General features: G+C 34.4%; 1 protein-coding gene across 4 annotated transcripts in view; it reads right to left on the bottom strand.

Annotated features, from left to right (window-relative positions):
* USP15 (ubiquitin specific peptidase 15) overlaps positions 1–17349 on the bottom strand; it is a 136124-nt gene that overhangs the window by 108226 nt on the left and 10549 nt on the right. For all 4 annotated transcript variants that reach the window (XR_014295377.1, XM_082636634.1, XM_082636635.1 and 1 more), the window contains exon 2: positions 8343–8470. Coding sequence is in view for 3 of the 4 variants with exons in the window: in XM_082636634.1 (XP_082492760.1) it covers positions 8343–8470 (128 nt within the window). In the remaining variant the exon portion in view is untranslated. The remainder of the gene's footprint in view (positions 1–8342; positions 8471–17349) is intronic.

The following is a 17349-nucleotide window of genomic DNA, read 5'->3' as shown; positions in this document are numbered from 1 at the left end:
ACCCCTAAACACAGAACCCCTAATTTTTGTTACTTCTGTGTTTATTGACATAAAATTGATACAAACTGTTAAAGATTTAAGGTGTAAAATTTGATAAGTTCTGACATATCACTACAAGTGTGAAACCATCATCACCAAAACGATGAAGAGATCAGTATCCCCCACCACCAAAGGTTTCCCTGTAGCCCTTTTTTGTAATCTCTTCTTGTCCATCCAGGTCTACTGTCCTGACCCCTGAAAACCACTTATCTGTATTTTGCAATTGTAGACTAATTTGCATTTTCTAAAATATTATATAAAAAATAGTATGTACTGCTTTGTTTGGCTTCATTTATGCTGCATCATTATCTTGAAATCCATCCATGTTTTTATGTATCAATAGTTCATTCCTTTTAATTGCTGAGTAGGATTTCATTATATGGATATTCTATAATTTGTTTATCCATTCAGCTGTTGATGGGCATTTTGGATTGTTTCTAATTTTCTCTACTACAAATAACAGTGATGTGGTCACTCATGTACAAGTTTTCATATGTAGAATGGTTGGTTCCTATGGTAAATGTATGTTTAGCTTTTTAAGAAATTGCAAGACTACTTCATTCCCAAAAACAGTGTATGAAAGTTCTACTTGCTCCACATCCTTGTTAATACTTGGCATGGGCTCATCTTTTAAATTTTAATCATTTTAACACATGTATAGTAGGACCTCATTGTGGTTTTAATCTTCATTTTTCTAATGACAATTGATGTTGAGTATATTTACACGTGCTTTTTCTCCTTTAAATTTTAATTTATTTTTGGCTGTGTGCGGGCTTTCTCTAGTTGTGGCGAGCCGGGGCTACTCTTCATTGCAGTGTGTGGGCTTCTCATTGTGGTGGCTTCTCTTGCTGTGGAGCACGGGCTCTAGGTGTGTGGGCTTCAGTAGTTGTGGCAAACAGGCTCAGCAGTTGCAGCATGCGGGCTCTAGAGTGCAAGCTCAGTAGTTGTGGCGCACGGGTTAGTTGCTCCGTGGCATGTGGCATCTTCCCAGACCAGGAATCGAACCCGTGTCACCTACATTGGCAGGCAGATTCTTATCCACTGTGCCACCAGGGAAGTCCCACATGTGCTTTTTGAAAACACTATCTTCTTTGGGGAGGCATCTGTTCAAACCTTTTGTCTACTTTTTCCACTGGGCTTTATGGAATTCCTTATTCTGCATATAAATATTTTATCAGCTAGGTGATTTGCAAATATTTTCTCCCACATTGTGCTTTATTGTTTCATTCTCTGAACAGTGTCATTTGAAGCATTTGTTAATGATGAAATACAAGCCATCAATTTTTTTCTTTTATCAACTGTGCTTTTTAAATTCATATTTAAGAAAACTTTGCCTAACACAATGTCACAAAATTTTTCTCCTATTTTTTTTTATAGTTTTGGTTTTTACATATAGGTCTATGGTCTGTTTTGAGTTAATTTTGTATATGGTATAGATCAAAGTTCACCTGTTTCTGGCAAATAGATACTTAATGCTCAAGCAGCATTTGTTTAAAAGACTATCTTCTCTCCACTGAATTCCCCTTACAACTTTCTGTAAAATCAATTGGCCATACACGTGTGGATCTACTTCTGGATTCTCTAATCTGTTCAATTGATTCTTACCTCACACCATATACAAATACTAACTTAAAATTGATCAAAGACATAAATATAACAGCCAAAACTATAAAACTCTTCAGAAAAAACATAAGTTTTTTCTGATCTTGGATTAGGTGATGCTTTCTGACACCCAAATCACAAGCAACCAAAGGAAAAAAACAGATAAATTGGACTTCATCAAAATTAATTTGCGCTTTAGAGGCACCATCAAGAAAGTAAAAGACAATCCACATGTTAGGAGACAATTTTTGGAAATCATATGTCTGATAAGGGACTAGTATTCAGAATACATAAACAACTCTTAAAACATAATAAATAGACAAATAATCCAATTAAAAAATGGGCACAGGATCTGAATATACATTTCTCCAAAAAAGATATAAGCAGCACAGACAAGATACTTAACATCATTAATCACTAGGGAAATACAAATCAAAATAACAATAGATAATATTTCATACCCATTAGGATGGCTATAATAAACAGACAGACAATGACAAGCTTTGGCAAGATGTAGAGAAACTGGTACCCTACTTGTTGCTGGTGGGAATGTAAAATGATGCAACTATTTTGGAAAAGTCTAGCAATTCTTCAAATAGTTAAACACAGAGTTAATATATGACCTAGTAATCCCATGCCTAGGTATAGATCCATGAGAAATTAAAATATACATCTACACAAAAATCTGTACATGAATGTTCAGAGCAACATAATTCATAATAGCCAGAAAGTGAAAACAACCCAAATGTCCATCAATTGATGAATGGATAAATTAAATGTGGCATATCTCCATACAATGGAAAATTACTCATCCATAAAAAGAAATGAAGTACTGATTCATGCTACATGAAGACACTTTAAAACTTTGTGCTAAGTGAAAGAGGTCAAACGGTAAGGCCACATACTGTATGATTCCATTTAGATGAAATGTCCCTAAAAGGCGAATCCATAGAGACAGGAAGTATACTAGTGATTGCCTATGGCTGGGTCTTGAGTGGGGATGGAGAGTGACTGCTTATGGATACAAAGTTTCTTTCTGGGGTGACGAAAATTTTGTGGAATTAGACGGTGGTGATGGTTGTAAAACTTTGTGAATATACCAAAAAACAGTGAATCACAGAATTTAAAAGGATGAATTCTATGGTATGTAAATTCTGTCTCATTTTTAAATGAGATAGAAAAACACCTACTAGAAATGTGATTTGGAATTGTGTTGAATCTGTAGATTGAGTGGGGGAATTTAACAATATTGAGTTTTCTGATCCACTAACATAATTTCTATCTTTATTTAGGTTTTATTTATCTCAGCAATGTCTTATGGTTTTTAGTTTACATGCCTTGCACATGTTATCAGACTTACCTGTATTTTATGTTTTTGGTGCCACTATAAAATGTACTTTTAAAATTTCAATTCATGTTAGTTCATTTTTAGTGTACAAAAATACAATTGGTTTTTGAATAATGATCTTGTATCCTACAGGCTAATCTCATTTATTAGTTCTAGAAGTTTTCTTTTTGTAGATTCCATTAAATTTTTTTTTTTTTTTGCGGTACGCGGGCTTCTCACTGCTGTGGTCTCTCCCGTTGCGGAGCACAGGCTCCGGATGCGCAGGCTCAGCGGCCATGGCGCACGGACCCAGCCGCTCCGCGGCATGTGGGATCTTCCCAGACCGGAGAACGAACCCGTGTCCCCTGCATCGGCAGGCAGACTCTCAACCACTGCGCCACCAGGGAAGCCCTCCATTAAATTTTCTACATAGACGTAGGTTATGTGAATAAAGGAAGATTTATTACTTCTTCCGATACAAGCTGTATGCCTTTTATCTCTTCTTCTTGCCTTATTACACTGCCTAGGCCCTTCAGTACAATCTTGGCTTGAAGGGCTGAGAGTAGACATCCTTGTTTTTTCTGATTTTAGAGGGAGAGGACTCAGTCTTTCACTATTGAGTATGTCTTCTGTAGGTTTTCCATAGATGTCCATTATGAGGTTGAGGAAGTTTCCTTGTATTTTACTCTTTTGTTTTATATTATATATTATCTTTGTAATATTTATTTCTCTATTTATACTTAATGTTTATTTCTATATATATCTTCTTTATTGTTGGACTTGATTTACTAAAATTTTGTTAATAACTGATGCATCTATGTTCATGAGGGATAATGGTCTCGAATTTTTTCTCTTGAAATGTCTCTGCCAGATATTGGTATCAAGGTAATGACGGTTTCATAGCATGAATTGGGACGTATTCTCTCCCAATTTTCTAAAAAAGCTTTTGTTATTCAGGGCTATTCAGAGAATCCATTCCTTTGGAATGAGCTTTGGTAGTTTTCATCTTTCAAGAAATTTGTCTTTTTCATCTAATTTGTTGAATTTAATGGCATAAAGTTCATAATATTCTTTTATTCTCCTTTTGCTGTTTGTAGATTTCTGTATTGATGTTACCTCTCTTGTTCCTGATATTGGTAGTTGTGTCTTTTCCCTTTTTCTGATGATCAAACTAGGTATTTATAAATTTTATTATCTTCACAAAGAACCAGTTTTTGGTTTCATTGATTTTCCCTATTTTTCTATTTTCTCTTTAATTTCTGTTCTGAACTTATTAGGAGTTCCTTTCTTCTGCTTGATTTAGGTTTAATTTGTTCTTACTTTTAGTTTGAGTCAGAAACCAAGGTCAAAGATTTCAGACCTTTCTTTTCTTTATAGATGTTAAGAGCTATAAATTACCCCCCACATACTATTTAGCCACCTTCCACAAATTTTGATATGTTTTGCTTTCACTTTCATTTAGTTAAAAATACTTGCTAATTTCCCCTTTGAGTTATTTTTGACCCATGGCTTATGCAGAAGTATGTTAGTCTCCAAACATCTGAAGATGTTCCAACTGTCTGTTATTAACTTATTTATTCCACTGTAGTAAGAAAACATATTTCATATGATTTAAATCCTTCTAACTTTTTTTTTTAAATTATTTATTTTATTTATTTACTTTTGGCTGCACTGGGTCTTTGTTGCTGCACGCAGGCTTTCTCTAGTTGCGGTAAGCGGGGGCTACTCTTCGTTGAAGTGCATGGGCTTCTCACTGCAGTGGCTTCTCCTGTTGTGGGGCACGGGCTCTAAGCACGTGGGCTTCAGTAGTTGTGGCTCACGGGCTCTAGAGCACAGGCTCAGTAGTTGTGGTGCACGGGCTTAGTTGCTCCGCGGCATGTGGGATCTTCCTGGACCAGGGCTCAAACCCGTGTCCCCTGCAATGGCAGGCGGATTCTAACCACTGCACCACCAGCCCCCTTCTAACTTTATTGAGACAGGTTTTATGGCCCAGAATATAGTCTATTTAAATGCTTCATGTGTACACCTAAAGAGAATTTTCATTCTGCTGTTGTTCAGTGGAATATTCTATAAATGTCAATTAGGACAGGTAGGTTGATTTATTTCATTACTTTTCCATCTACACGTTTTCCATCATTTATGGAGAGAAGAATATTGAAATATCCATTATATAATTGTGGATGTTTTTCTATTTCTCCTTGCAGTTCTATCAGTTTTTTGCTTTACATATTTTCAAGTTATGCCATTAGCTGGGTATATATTTAGGATTATTATGTTTTCTTAACAAATTGTCCTGGACCATTTATGATCATGAAATGAACTTTTATCCCTAGTAATGTTCTCCGTTCTAAAACTTAACATCTGATATTAATATGGCCATTCCAGCTTTCTTTTGATTAGTGTTTAGTATGTGTATTAGTTTTCTATGGCTACATAACAAATAACCATAGTAGTTTAAAACAACACCCATTTATTATCTCACAGTTCTATGGGTCAGAAGTTCAGATGGGCTCAACTGGGTTTTCTACTTAGGGTCTTACAAGGAAGAAATCAAGATGTCACCAGGCTGGTCTCCTATCTGAAGGCTCTGGGGAAGAATCTACTTCCAAGTCCATTCAGACTGTTGGCAGAATTCAGTTCCTCATGGCTACAGGTATGAGGTGCCTGTTTCCTTGCTAGCTGTGGGCCCAATGACTCTCTTTATTCCTGGAGGATGCCTGTTTTCCTTCTCACGTAGTCCCCTCCATTTTCAAACCAGCAATGAGTCCTTCTCATGCTTTGAATCCTGATTTCTACAGCTACCAGCCAGAGAAAACTCTGCTTTTAAAGGGCATGCACGATTAGATAAAGCTCACTGGGATAATCTCCCTTTTGTCATATAATATAAATAATCACAGGAATGATATCCTATTCTCAGGTTCCACTCACACTCAAAAAGGAGATGATTATGTAAGAGGAGGGTCACTGGAGGTCAGTCTTACAATTTTTCAATCTCTTAATCTATTTGTATCTTTATATTTAAGGTGGGTTTCTAGTAGACAGTATACAGTTGAGTCTTTTTTTTAATGCAATCTTACAGTCTCTACTTCAAATTGGGATATTTACATTAAATACGACTGTTCATAGAGCTGGGTTTAAATCTACCATCTTACTACTTGTTTTGTATCTGTTTCATTTGTTCTTCGTTCTTTTCCGCTTAAAAAATATTTTTTTTAAACATTGCTATTTCTCCTTAGTATGCATTGTATTTTTCTGTTTCTTTGCATTCCAGATAATATTTGGTTGCATCCAAGATATTATAAATTTTATCTTGTTGGATGCTGGATATTTTTGTATTCCTACCAATACTCTTGTGTTCTGTTCTGAGATGCAGTTAAGTTACTTGGAATTAGTTTGATACTTTCAATTTAGAAGGATAAATTTTACCCTTCTATAGAGGCAAACCCATTCTCTGCAGTCTACCTCATGATTTGTAAGGTTCTCCACTCTGGCTACTGTGAACACATTATTCCTGGTCCTTTATGAGTGAAACCGAGGATACTCATCAGTTAGATCCATTAAACTATAACTGTAACCTGCCTTTACTGATCAAGCTCACTTTAATTGTTTTTATAAAAACTTGCATGTCCTCCAAGCTTCGCATAGCCTAAACAATAAGATATTTGCCTGAGTTGTTTTTCAGGAACTTGAAATCAGCTGTGTTCAGTTCTAGGTGGAGCTAAGACCGGTTAAGACCACCGACTGTCCAACTGGGCTTGTGTGAATGTCCGCTTGGTGACCTTTTGACATGAGAGGGCCAAAAACTCCACCCTCAGCACCTGTTAACGCCTCCATTTTCGGAGTCCCACAGAGAAGCAAGTAGCTTAGCTGCACCTGCACAGAACGACTATTACCTCACTCTTTCCTTATCACCAATTACCTTTTCCCATGCTCCCCACACTTCAGACCACCCTGCTTCTTTGTTCCCATAAATTCCCTGAGCCTCTTGCCATCAGGGAGGCAGATTTGAGATTTGTTCTCCTGGCTCCTCACTTGGTTGCCTTATGAATAAACCCTTTCTCTGCTGCAAACCTTGGTATCTCAGAATTTGGCTTGCTGTGCATCTGGCAAATGAACTTGATTTGGTAACATGAACCTAAACAATTGTTCCTTCTAATTCTTTTGGATGGTTCTTTCCTTGGCCTTCGGTAGCTTCCTCACATACATGCACTGGTCAACAGTCAGCTCTAGACTTAAAAGAGAGCTTCTATAGATCTCTAGGTCTCTCTCTCTCTTTGTGTGCTGCTCATTCCTCTCTGGTACTCTGCCCTGAGAACTCTGGCTGCCTTGGTCTCCGTGGACTCCAAACTCTTTCCTCAACTAAGGGAGGTTGCCAGGCTTTGTGTGGGTTTCTCCTTCTGTGCTGTGTCTTGGAAACTCAGTACAGTAAGCTGAGGAAATCATAGGGCTCACTTCATTTGTTTCATACCTCTCAGGGATCACTGTTCTTTGTTGCCTGATGTCCAATGTTTTGAGAACCACTGTTTCATGTTTTTTGTCAGGGTTTTAGTTCATTCAAGTGGAAGGATAAGTCTAGTCCCTGTTATTCCATCCTGGCCAGAAATGGAAGTTCTGGTACTTATGTTTTATTCTCTTTAAATCTTATGCGAGTTTTAGAAGAGCTGGCAAGTAGTAAAGGTTGTAGAAGATTAATGCAAAAATCCAAGAATGTAACCATATACCACTGATCCCCAACTTAAAGAGAAAAGTCATGTGCCCATTAGCAAAATAATACACAATACAGCATTTCCCCCAAACAATAAGATAGTTCTTTCTAATTTACATTCTAGGTTTAAACGATAATAAATCCTTATTAATCAGAAATGACAAACAGAATTTGTCATGATACAGAATATAACTAATTATAACAGAATAATCTGAATTCATTAGGTCAAATCTATAATACAGTCGGCCCTCTGTATCCATGGGTCCTGTATCTGCAGATTCAACCAACCCTGGACAGAAAATATTTGAGGGAAAAAAAAAATTTCAGAAAGTTCCAAAAAGAAAAACTTGAATTTTCCGTGTACCAGAAACTATTTGCATAGCATTTTTATTTTATTAGGTATTACAGATAACCTACAAATAATTTAAAGTATATGGGAGGATACACAGATCATATGCAAATATTATGCCATTTTATATAAGGGGCTTGACCATCCATAGATTTTGGTATCTGAAAGGGGTCTTGGAACCAATCCCCGCATGGACACTGGGGGATGACTACACAAAGAAATTTCTAATTTACCAATTTATTTACATTAACATTTTCCATATTACTATAACATACTGAAACGAACACATTTACAACCTGACTGAAAGAAGGAAATAATACCTTTAAGAAGCCCAGAGTTATCAATGGGTCCAGGATATACATTTTGATCTCCCATCTGGTATTTGTCCCAACTGTCAAAGCCAACATATTTTTTCCACTGTTTGAACCAGCGACTATCGACTAGGTACCTAAAAAAGAAGAGAAATCGGTAAAGGAAAATACCAGGAACTATAGGAATAGCAGAAAATCTGCCTATTTTTTATATTTTATTTTATATCAAAGTACATGTCTACTTCCAGGGACTACTGAGAATAACTATGTCACAGTAGTAGAAGAAAAATATTTCACTTGTGTAAAGTATTATTTCTATTGTTCTATAAAGTATCTATCAAAGACAACTATTAACATATACATTAAAAAAAATCCTTAACAGCATTTTAAAAAACTGCAATAGCTATTCAACAGAATATTTACCAATTGGACAAAAATTCAAATGGTAATTATAAGAATCAGCCAAAATAAAATTTTAAATGCAACATGGTAAAATATAAATATGGAAAATGGTTCTTTTGCAAAAAACTTACAATATGTTAATTTTATATATTTAACTGTATCTTTTATGGGGTAAGGAAAGCAATTATTAAAGGTTTGCAAGATTGATTTTAGTAATCATAATCAAAGCTTAAAAGAAACTTTAAAAATAATTAGCTTCTTTACCAACAAAAGTTAATAACAACAATACTGTCTCCAGTTGTTTCTCATACATTAGTAAAATCTGCTGGGGCAAGCAGGACTGGTTTTTAATTAATTTCAAAAGTGTGATACCAAGCACTATAATAAGCATTACTGAAACTAAATTCATCTTACTTTCAAATACCTAAATTAGTTTCTCATCAGATGACCAGTGACAGAAAAAATAAAATAATGGTTCTCTAGCAAGAAAGCATAAAAAATTGTAAATCTAAAAAACGTTACAAATTGATTTATATTATACCTACTATGCTTTGCCACTGGTTCATAATTATTTTAAATTCTTTTCCAGAAACACCTTCCCCACACTTAACCAGGTTCAATCACAAACAAAAGCAAAAGTAAAGATTAACAAGATGTTTAAAGCCCACATGCATAACCAAGTTTTTTAGAACATCATTCTAATATTTCTGTGCTTATAGCACTATACATACAGCACTATAGGAAAGAAACGCTACAGTTATGTTTGAAACAAAGGCACTAACATAGCAAAACCCCACAATACTTAAATAATATTCATCAGCAGTTTAATTCCCTAAAAGTGGGTAAGGCAGAATTATCTATACATGAGTATTCCAAACGCACTATCAGGGTTACACAATGGAAAGCCCCCAAATTGTAGCTTTTGATATTTATGAGAAAATAAGAGTTGAAAAACTAAGTTTTAAGAAAACCCTGTTTCTAAGATAAATAAAATAGATCAGACTAGCAATGACTTTATATGTTAAATTGATAATAAAGAAAATCATACTTAATTGTACATCACCCACTAAAATTTTTTAGACTCTTTCTCCCTTGCAATTTAAACAAGATATTCAGACATTTCATTTGCTTTCTTTGCAAATAAATGTCATACTAAGCGACCTTTCCCCTATTCCATTCATCTATTTTTCTATTATTGTGCCATTTTAATTGTCTTAATTACTTTTATATTGATATTATTTAGGGCACGTTCCCCCAGCTTCTTCTTGTTGCAAACGGTCTTAACTATCTTTGGCCATTTGCTATTCCATATGAATTTTAGAATCAGTTAATCAAGTTCCACAAAAAACCCTATTAAGATTTTGATTAGAATAGTGCTGAACTTATAGATTAACAATAATCCTATAATTTAAAATGTCATTTATAAAACCTACATTAAAAATATTTGTGGAATACTATCAAAATTCTATTTACATTTACCTAAAAGATATTTCTAAAAGATGACGTTTTACCTCCCAAAGTATTTAATAAATTCTTTAGTTTTAGTGCAGGGTTGCATTGGGCAGAATTCATCTGCTGCCATAGTATTTCTAGTTCAACTTTCTTTCCTAGATCTTGAACTGAGTGCTTTCTGTATAATGAAACCATTATGAGAGGAAACTCTCCCAACTGATGAAAATTCAGCTGTTTTTAACACTACCTTCAATTGAAAATGGCCATCATATTTCTATTAAAGGCACCTATAACTTACTTGCAGAATGTTGTGGTCATGAAACATGAGGGAAATAGAAAAAACAGGAGTGTCTATTACTGAAATAATGTGTAGTTATAGATGCACCCTTGAAATTAGATGAAGTGGACAAATAAATGAAAAAAAATTATTTCAAGACATTTACACGGATTTGTTGTACTGTAAAAACTCTAACCGTAATCTATTAAGAATCTGCCCTAAACACAAGATTGCTTAATTTTAACTCATAAAAGGCTAGAACAAAATCAATAATAGCTCACCAAGATTACAAGTAAGTGAACAAGGACTTGAATTTATTTTACATTCTCAACAGCACTCTTAATCCTTGATATGCTATTAGGGTCCAGATGCACCCAACTTTAGCTTCTGAGTTTCTTTTTTGAATAGTTATAACTATTTGTAAAGATTAATACTTCATGGCTTTTATTCTTGAAATATCAATCTTTACAAATAGTTGTAACTGATTTTAACATGAAGTCTAAAATGCTTAACATTGCCTAATAGGTCTTGCATGATCTGATCTGCTCCTACTTACCTCTCTAGTCTTAACTGGTACCATTTTTCTTTGTGCTGAGATCTAGTTCCTGGACACACTTTTTTCTGCCTCATGGCTCCTTCTGCCTCAAATATTCTCCTACTGCTCTCAACACCTAGTTAACTCTTATCATCTTTCAGATAGTTTAACCATCACTTTCTCAGGGAATCCTTCCAAAAGCTTCTCCTCACTTCCTCTTAGTTTGGAAAAGGAAAAAAAAGATGGCAATCTCAGTCTACTAGATCTCAAGACTCTTTATTAACTAACAGGGATTACTTTTAATAATAACAAAATAACTAACATTTGAGCTTTACTCTTGGGCCAGGCACATACTTCTAAGCACTTTAATATACTGGCTCATTTACTCCTTTAACTACCCAATGAGGAAGGCACTATTATAATTTCATAGGCACACAGAAATTAACTTGCCCAAAGTTACAAAGTTAGTGCCAGACCTGTGATTAAGAAAATGTGTTATTAGCATAGGGAGAAGCGGAAAGACCAATGAAAATAGCACAAAGAAACAAGAACCAGGCTCAAATATATGTGGAACTATGCTGCATGCTAAAATCATTACAAACCAGTGTAGAAAGATCTGGCTACCTATACGGGAAAAATTAATTAAGAGCTCTATACCTCACATATGTAGTCAGTTCTATTCAAAAAAGTTTCTTACGAAAGCCTGAATGTGTTCAACATGATTGATATACAAGGGAGCAGTAACACAAATTCAGTGCATGCTTAAGCACTACTTTACCCATAAGCAGTGCAAGGACTAGGGTGAGGCAAGTGAGATGCCTAGGGACCCTAACAGGGAGTGCTTCCTTAAATTTTACACCCTAGGTTCCTTGCTTGTCTCACCCTCATCCTAACTGAAACAAACACCAGATATATGTGGAAAATTTCCCAGCTACACTGAGCTGCACAGGTATGCACAAAACATACATTTTAAACATCTACCTACATTCACCATGTGTGTTATGAACCACACTCTCCACATCTGGTGTTACAACTTCTTGGCAGATTTCGGATAACCCTCCTTCTACCATTTCACAATCCCACTTCAAGCAAATCTCATCTTTTTCAAAATAAAAATACCGTACTTATTGCAGTATTAATGTATTTCTTAACCATTTAAAATGTGTAAAACCATGCTACCATTTTATTAAGTATCTTTTTTTAAAAAAAATGGGTCCCTGAAAAAATTTTTAAAGCTCTGTGCCCCAATCCTATTTTTCCTGTATGCCCTGTGGTTTTTATTGCATGATTTTGCATATAGCACAGAGATTTTTAGGTACACATGCTGCATTACAGCAGAAAATTACAAAAATAAATTGTACTTGGATTAAAAACATAAATGTGAAAGCTAAAATATAATTTTTTTAAAGATATAGGAGAAAATCCTTGTTACTTCAGAATATAGGAAGAGTTAAGACAAAAAAACAAAAAATCTTAAAGGTAAAAGCTGATAAAATTGCAAGGTTAAAATGAAAAGCTTCTGTTCAACAAACGCACCAAGTAAAGAAAGATATAGATTGGGAAAGATACTTATACTGCCTATAACCAACAAAGGATTAGAACATGAAAAACTCCTTTAATTTTTTAAAAAAAGAATGCAAAAAAAAGGGCAATTCACAGAACATCAGAATGGCCTCTACACATATGAGAAGATGTTCAATCTCATTAGCAATGTGAAAAATACAAATTAACACCATACCACATCATTCTCATGAAATTGTTGAACACACAAGCACATGCACATGTGTCAATAATATTAAGTGTGGAGAAGATGTGTAGTAACTGCAACTCATAAACTACCAACTGGGGTATAAACTAGAATCCTCATTTTGGAGAATAATTTGGCAATATTTATTAAAGATGAAGATGTGCATACCATAGAATCATGTATTGCCATTGCTAAGTTTTACCCTACCGAAACTCTTGCACATATTTACAAGAATACAACTGAAGAATACATAACGCAGCATAATTTGCAAATGGAAAATTGCAAAAAAACCCAAAACCAATATTCATTATTCCTACCAAGAAATACTACCCAAAAACTAAAATGAAAAATACTACATGAACTAACATGGATAAATCTCAAAACTGTGTTGAAGTAAAAAATACAAGCTGCAAAAGGCTACATGTAATATAACACAAACATATTAAGATAACATAGATATGCACACACAGTACAACTATATAAAAATTTTAAACATGCCACAAATAATATTACTCATAAATCCATGCATATATATTAAAAATATAAGTAAAGAGAATAATAAAAATCAATTTCTGGATGGTGGCTCCCTCTGGCAAGGGAGGGAAGGGGTTAGGATTAGGGAAACATGTACAGGGAGATTCAACTGTATCTGTAATGTTTTATTTTTTTAAACTAAGAAAGGTGTACACAGGTGTTTTGTTATATTTTTCTTTGTATTCTGTTTCCTGAAATATTTACTATGACTAATACGTTTTCTATTTAATATAGAATAATAGTTTATATATATATCTTCATATACATACACAAAATGAAATGGAGTCAAATGTACAGACTATGAATAATGTTGCAGTCAAAAAAGCTGATAGATTCAGCAAATGAAAATTTCAAGCATAAAAATAGGATAAAAAATATGTACAGCAAAATGTATAAAATGCATAGCTTTAGTTTTATTTTTTAAAGAAATTTCTAATTTTCTATTACCTCACATTTATCTTTTACATTTTATATTACCTCTTCCAAATCCAACAGATGAATTTGCATTAGATTTGAACAAAAAACTTACATAAGCTTTGAAGAATTTTCTTTAGAAAAACATGATTTATTTGATTATTTCCAAATTGATCAAATTATGATTCTGATATATAGTAATGTATTCATTTTCAAGAAATATTTCCTTTTGGTAACTAACGCCTAGTAAGTAAGCCAGAAAAGTAAAAATGACTGGCTGACATCTCATAAGAAAAGCACAATGTTCAGAAAGTATAGATTACTACCCTTGATATCTGGGAAGATAATATAAGCAAATCAATCAAAAAATCCTAAAACTGACAGAAATACTGATTTTGAGCTGATCAAGCTTTAGTATCAAATATTACATTAAACTATAGACTTGCAACCATCTAAAATTCAAGTAAATACTAATGTGCAAATATCTTGATAGCCCAAAGTACAGAGTAGTTATTAATCGCTTTATGATAAACAGACTAAGTTTCTTACACAAAGGAGTCTATACCTTATAGATGAAACTAAAGGTGAAATACTTCTGAATAATATTGAGCCATCTGACTGTTTCCATATAAAAAGCTATGAAGCAAATGTACCAAAATATGCTCAAGATCATTTTACTTTTGACTGAGGCCTCTGGCTGTGGCTTAATCGCTGTCATTCCCCTCTGTTTCAGTGGATTACAAGGGATTTTATGACGATGCCTCATACTAGGTCGCGACCGATGATTCTCAAACACTAAGTACATCAATATGAAAATATTTTGATCATGTTATTATCTGAGTTCAAAAATTACTAAAGAAAATTTCATCGAGATTAAAGATCTATGGTCTTCAATCAATATCTCAAGTCCTTTAAAGATGACCCACAATCCTCCAGCATGTCTCCATTTAGCCTTCTCTATTTCCAATAATTTGTCAGTCTCATTAAGTCTCTAGCCCATTAGGCTGAATAGGCAGCCTTGCTGCTTACTTTTCAAGGAAGTAAAAGCCCCAACTTTCTTACTCTTTTGTTCCACACCTTTATCATACCTGATTCCCTAATATATCGTGGAGGAATATAACCCTCCTTAAATCCAAGGCTAATAATTTTTGTTCCTAGTCTTTGGATCTAATTTCCTTCTGCTTCCTTGGAGACTTACGTCATTAACAGCCACTAATCCCCTTGTTTCTCCCTGTATCTCTTCTCTCTTTTTTTAACTTAGCATATAAGAGGGGCCAACTCTTTTCCCCATTCCCCCGACATTACCTCCCAACTCACATATTCGTTTCCTCTTCTATCTACCCCCATTTTTCTGACTTGTCCCTGCAGCCAAGCTCTCCTCAACCCTCACTTGCACTTCAACCTAGCACAACAGATCTTCCTACCTCAATGGGCTCTCAAAAAGGTTCTCACTAAGTTACCAACGGCCACCCTAACAAATCCAAAGGATCCATAATTTTATTACCATATCAATGCTTTAAAAAATAATCTGTGATTCTACCTTTCTGGATAGGAGGAATACATATATATATATAATATTATATTATATATTATATCTAGTAATAATATAATTAATATTGTATTAATATAACAGTAAATATATATTACATACAATTATATATATGTAATTTAACAATATTCTCTTCCTCTGCTTAAATGTTAGTATTCCACAGAGCTGCTCTCAAATTTCTTCTTCTCTCACTGTTAATACTCTCAGTGATATTGTAACTCATACCAATGATTCCAAAATTTGCATCCCGAGGCCAGTCCTCAAGTTCTTTTTTACCCATGAACACAATAAGTATTTTCAAAGTGGGGGCACCTTTTGGTAAACGTTAGATCTTTGCCTATCAGGAACTTAGCAGAAAAGCACACCCAACAGCAATTTGTTTTCATGATTATTTTTGCTTATAAATTTTCTTACCTCCTGAAATGAGACTTAAGTAGATGTGAATTCTAAATTTACTGTAGAAAAAGTACTAGACCAAAGTTCTCTTTCTGACATTACTTGCTGTGAGGTCTTAGAGAAGTTACTCAATGCTAAACCTTTAGATTGCTCATCTTAGAAATGGAAATACATTCATTCAAAAAATATTTATTGGAGGTCTACTACATATATGCTATTCCGTATGCATTAGTTGTCAGCAAAATAGCCAAGAGCCCTATGTTCATGGAATTGAGTCTAGTGGAGGAAAGAGACAGTAAATAATTAAGATGTAGTAAAATACTGTAGTAAGTGCTGTGACGCATAGGGAGCTATGAAAGCATAATAAAGGGGTCCCTATTTAGAATAAAGGAAAGCCTTTTTGAAAAAATAATATTTTAGCATATGGACAGGAGTTATTTCACGAAGAATAAGATAAAAAGCTATCTAGACGGAAGGAACAGCACGTGCTAGGGCCAGAACAACTTCGGGAGTTAGGTATGCTGGAGGAACTGACTAAATGCAGTTGGAGTTTATGACAAAGGGAGAAGAGATGCTAGATAAGGTAGGCTGGGGCCAGACTACATAGAGCCTTTAAGGTAATTAAAGATTTTATCCTAAATGCAATGAAAGCCAATGAAAAATATTTAGAAGAGGTATGACCTGATTTACATTTCATGATGACCACTGACAGTATCTCACAGGATTGTTGGGAGATTCAAATACTCATGAAATGTTTAATAAATCAAAAACTTACATAAAGTTATGGGTACTTCAATTGTATGGTGCTAAATATTCTAATGGCATCAAGAAAGACAATTTGTACTGTGGTCTGGACAGAATAATCTTCAATGGCTCCAGAAAAGCGGGGTCAATTTTAGGAACCCAAATAAATCTGAGTCAATTTTAAGACAGTCCTCAAATGCAGAAAAGCTACTGTAAGAACTAAAAAAGCCAGGTTGTAGGTTTTTTGTTGTTGTTTGGTTGTTTTGGGGGGGATGGTAGTGGGGAAAGATAGGAGAGTCTCAAAAGTTGTTTAGTGTTTTTATACACACTAGAAGCAAATTTAAGAAAGATATAAAGGGACCAATAAATGACTTAGAAATAGTCCTAAATACAAAGACATTTAAAAGCAGTATAGGGAAATGGGGAAATCCCAAAAGCTGGATTTAGAAAACCACAGAGCCAGTGAATGTATAGTTGTGTGTGTGTGTTTTTTTTTGATTAGTACATGTTTATGCTGACAACTTTCAGATAAGCAGTTCCTTCTTAATTGCCTACTACTGACATAAATATGACGTTTATTTTTTCAAAAAAAATCCTACCTTTTTCTCCTCAAAGTAGACATAATACTGTCACTCTTTTACAACTAAGAAGATACATAAAAATTTCAGCCTAATCCAATGTAGCACACTTAATCTGAGAACAACATGTGTAACTATTGTGTGTAGAATTAACAGCATAAACAATTTTGGATATTAATTCACTCTATGACTAATCCTCTCATTTAATAAAATACTGTTTAAATTACATGAGTTGCAATAGCATAAACCATTTTTAATAGTAAAAGAGATATTAATAGTATCTAGTATTTTATTTTTTTTTTTGATGTGGACCATTTTTTTTTTTTCCCTGTAGGCGGGCCTCTCACTGTTGTGGCCTCTCCGTTGCGGAGCACAGGCTCCAGACGCG

The sequence above is a fragment of the Mesoplodon mirus genome, assembly GCF_964341445.2.
Source record: "Mesoplodon mirus genome assembly, chromosome: 11".
Classification (NCBI taxonomy): domain Eukaryota; kingdom Metazoa; phylum Chordata; class Mammalia; order Artiodactyla; family Ziphiidae; genus Mesoplodon; species Mesoplodon mirus.
Note: the sequence above shows the minus strand (reverse complement) of the source record. Positions and strands in the feature narration are given on the sequence as shown.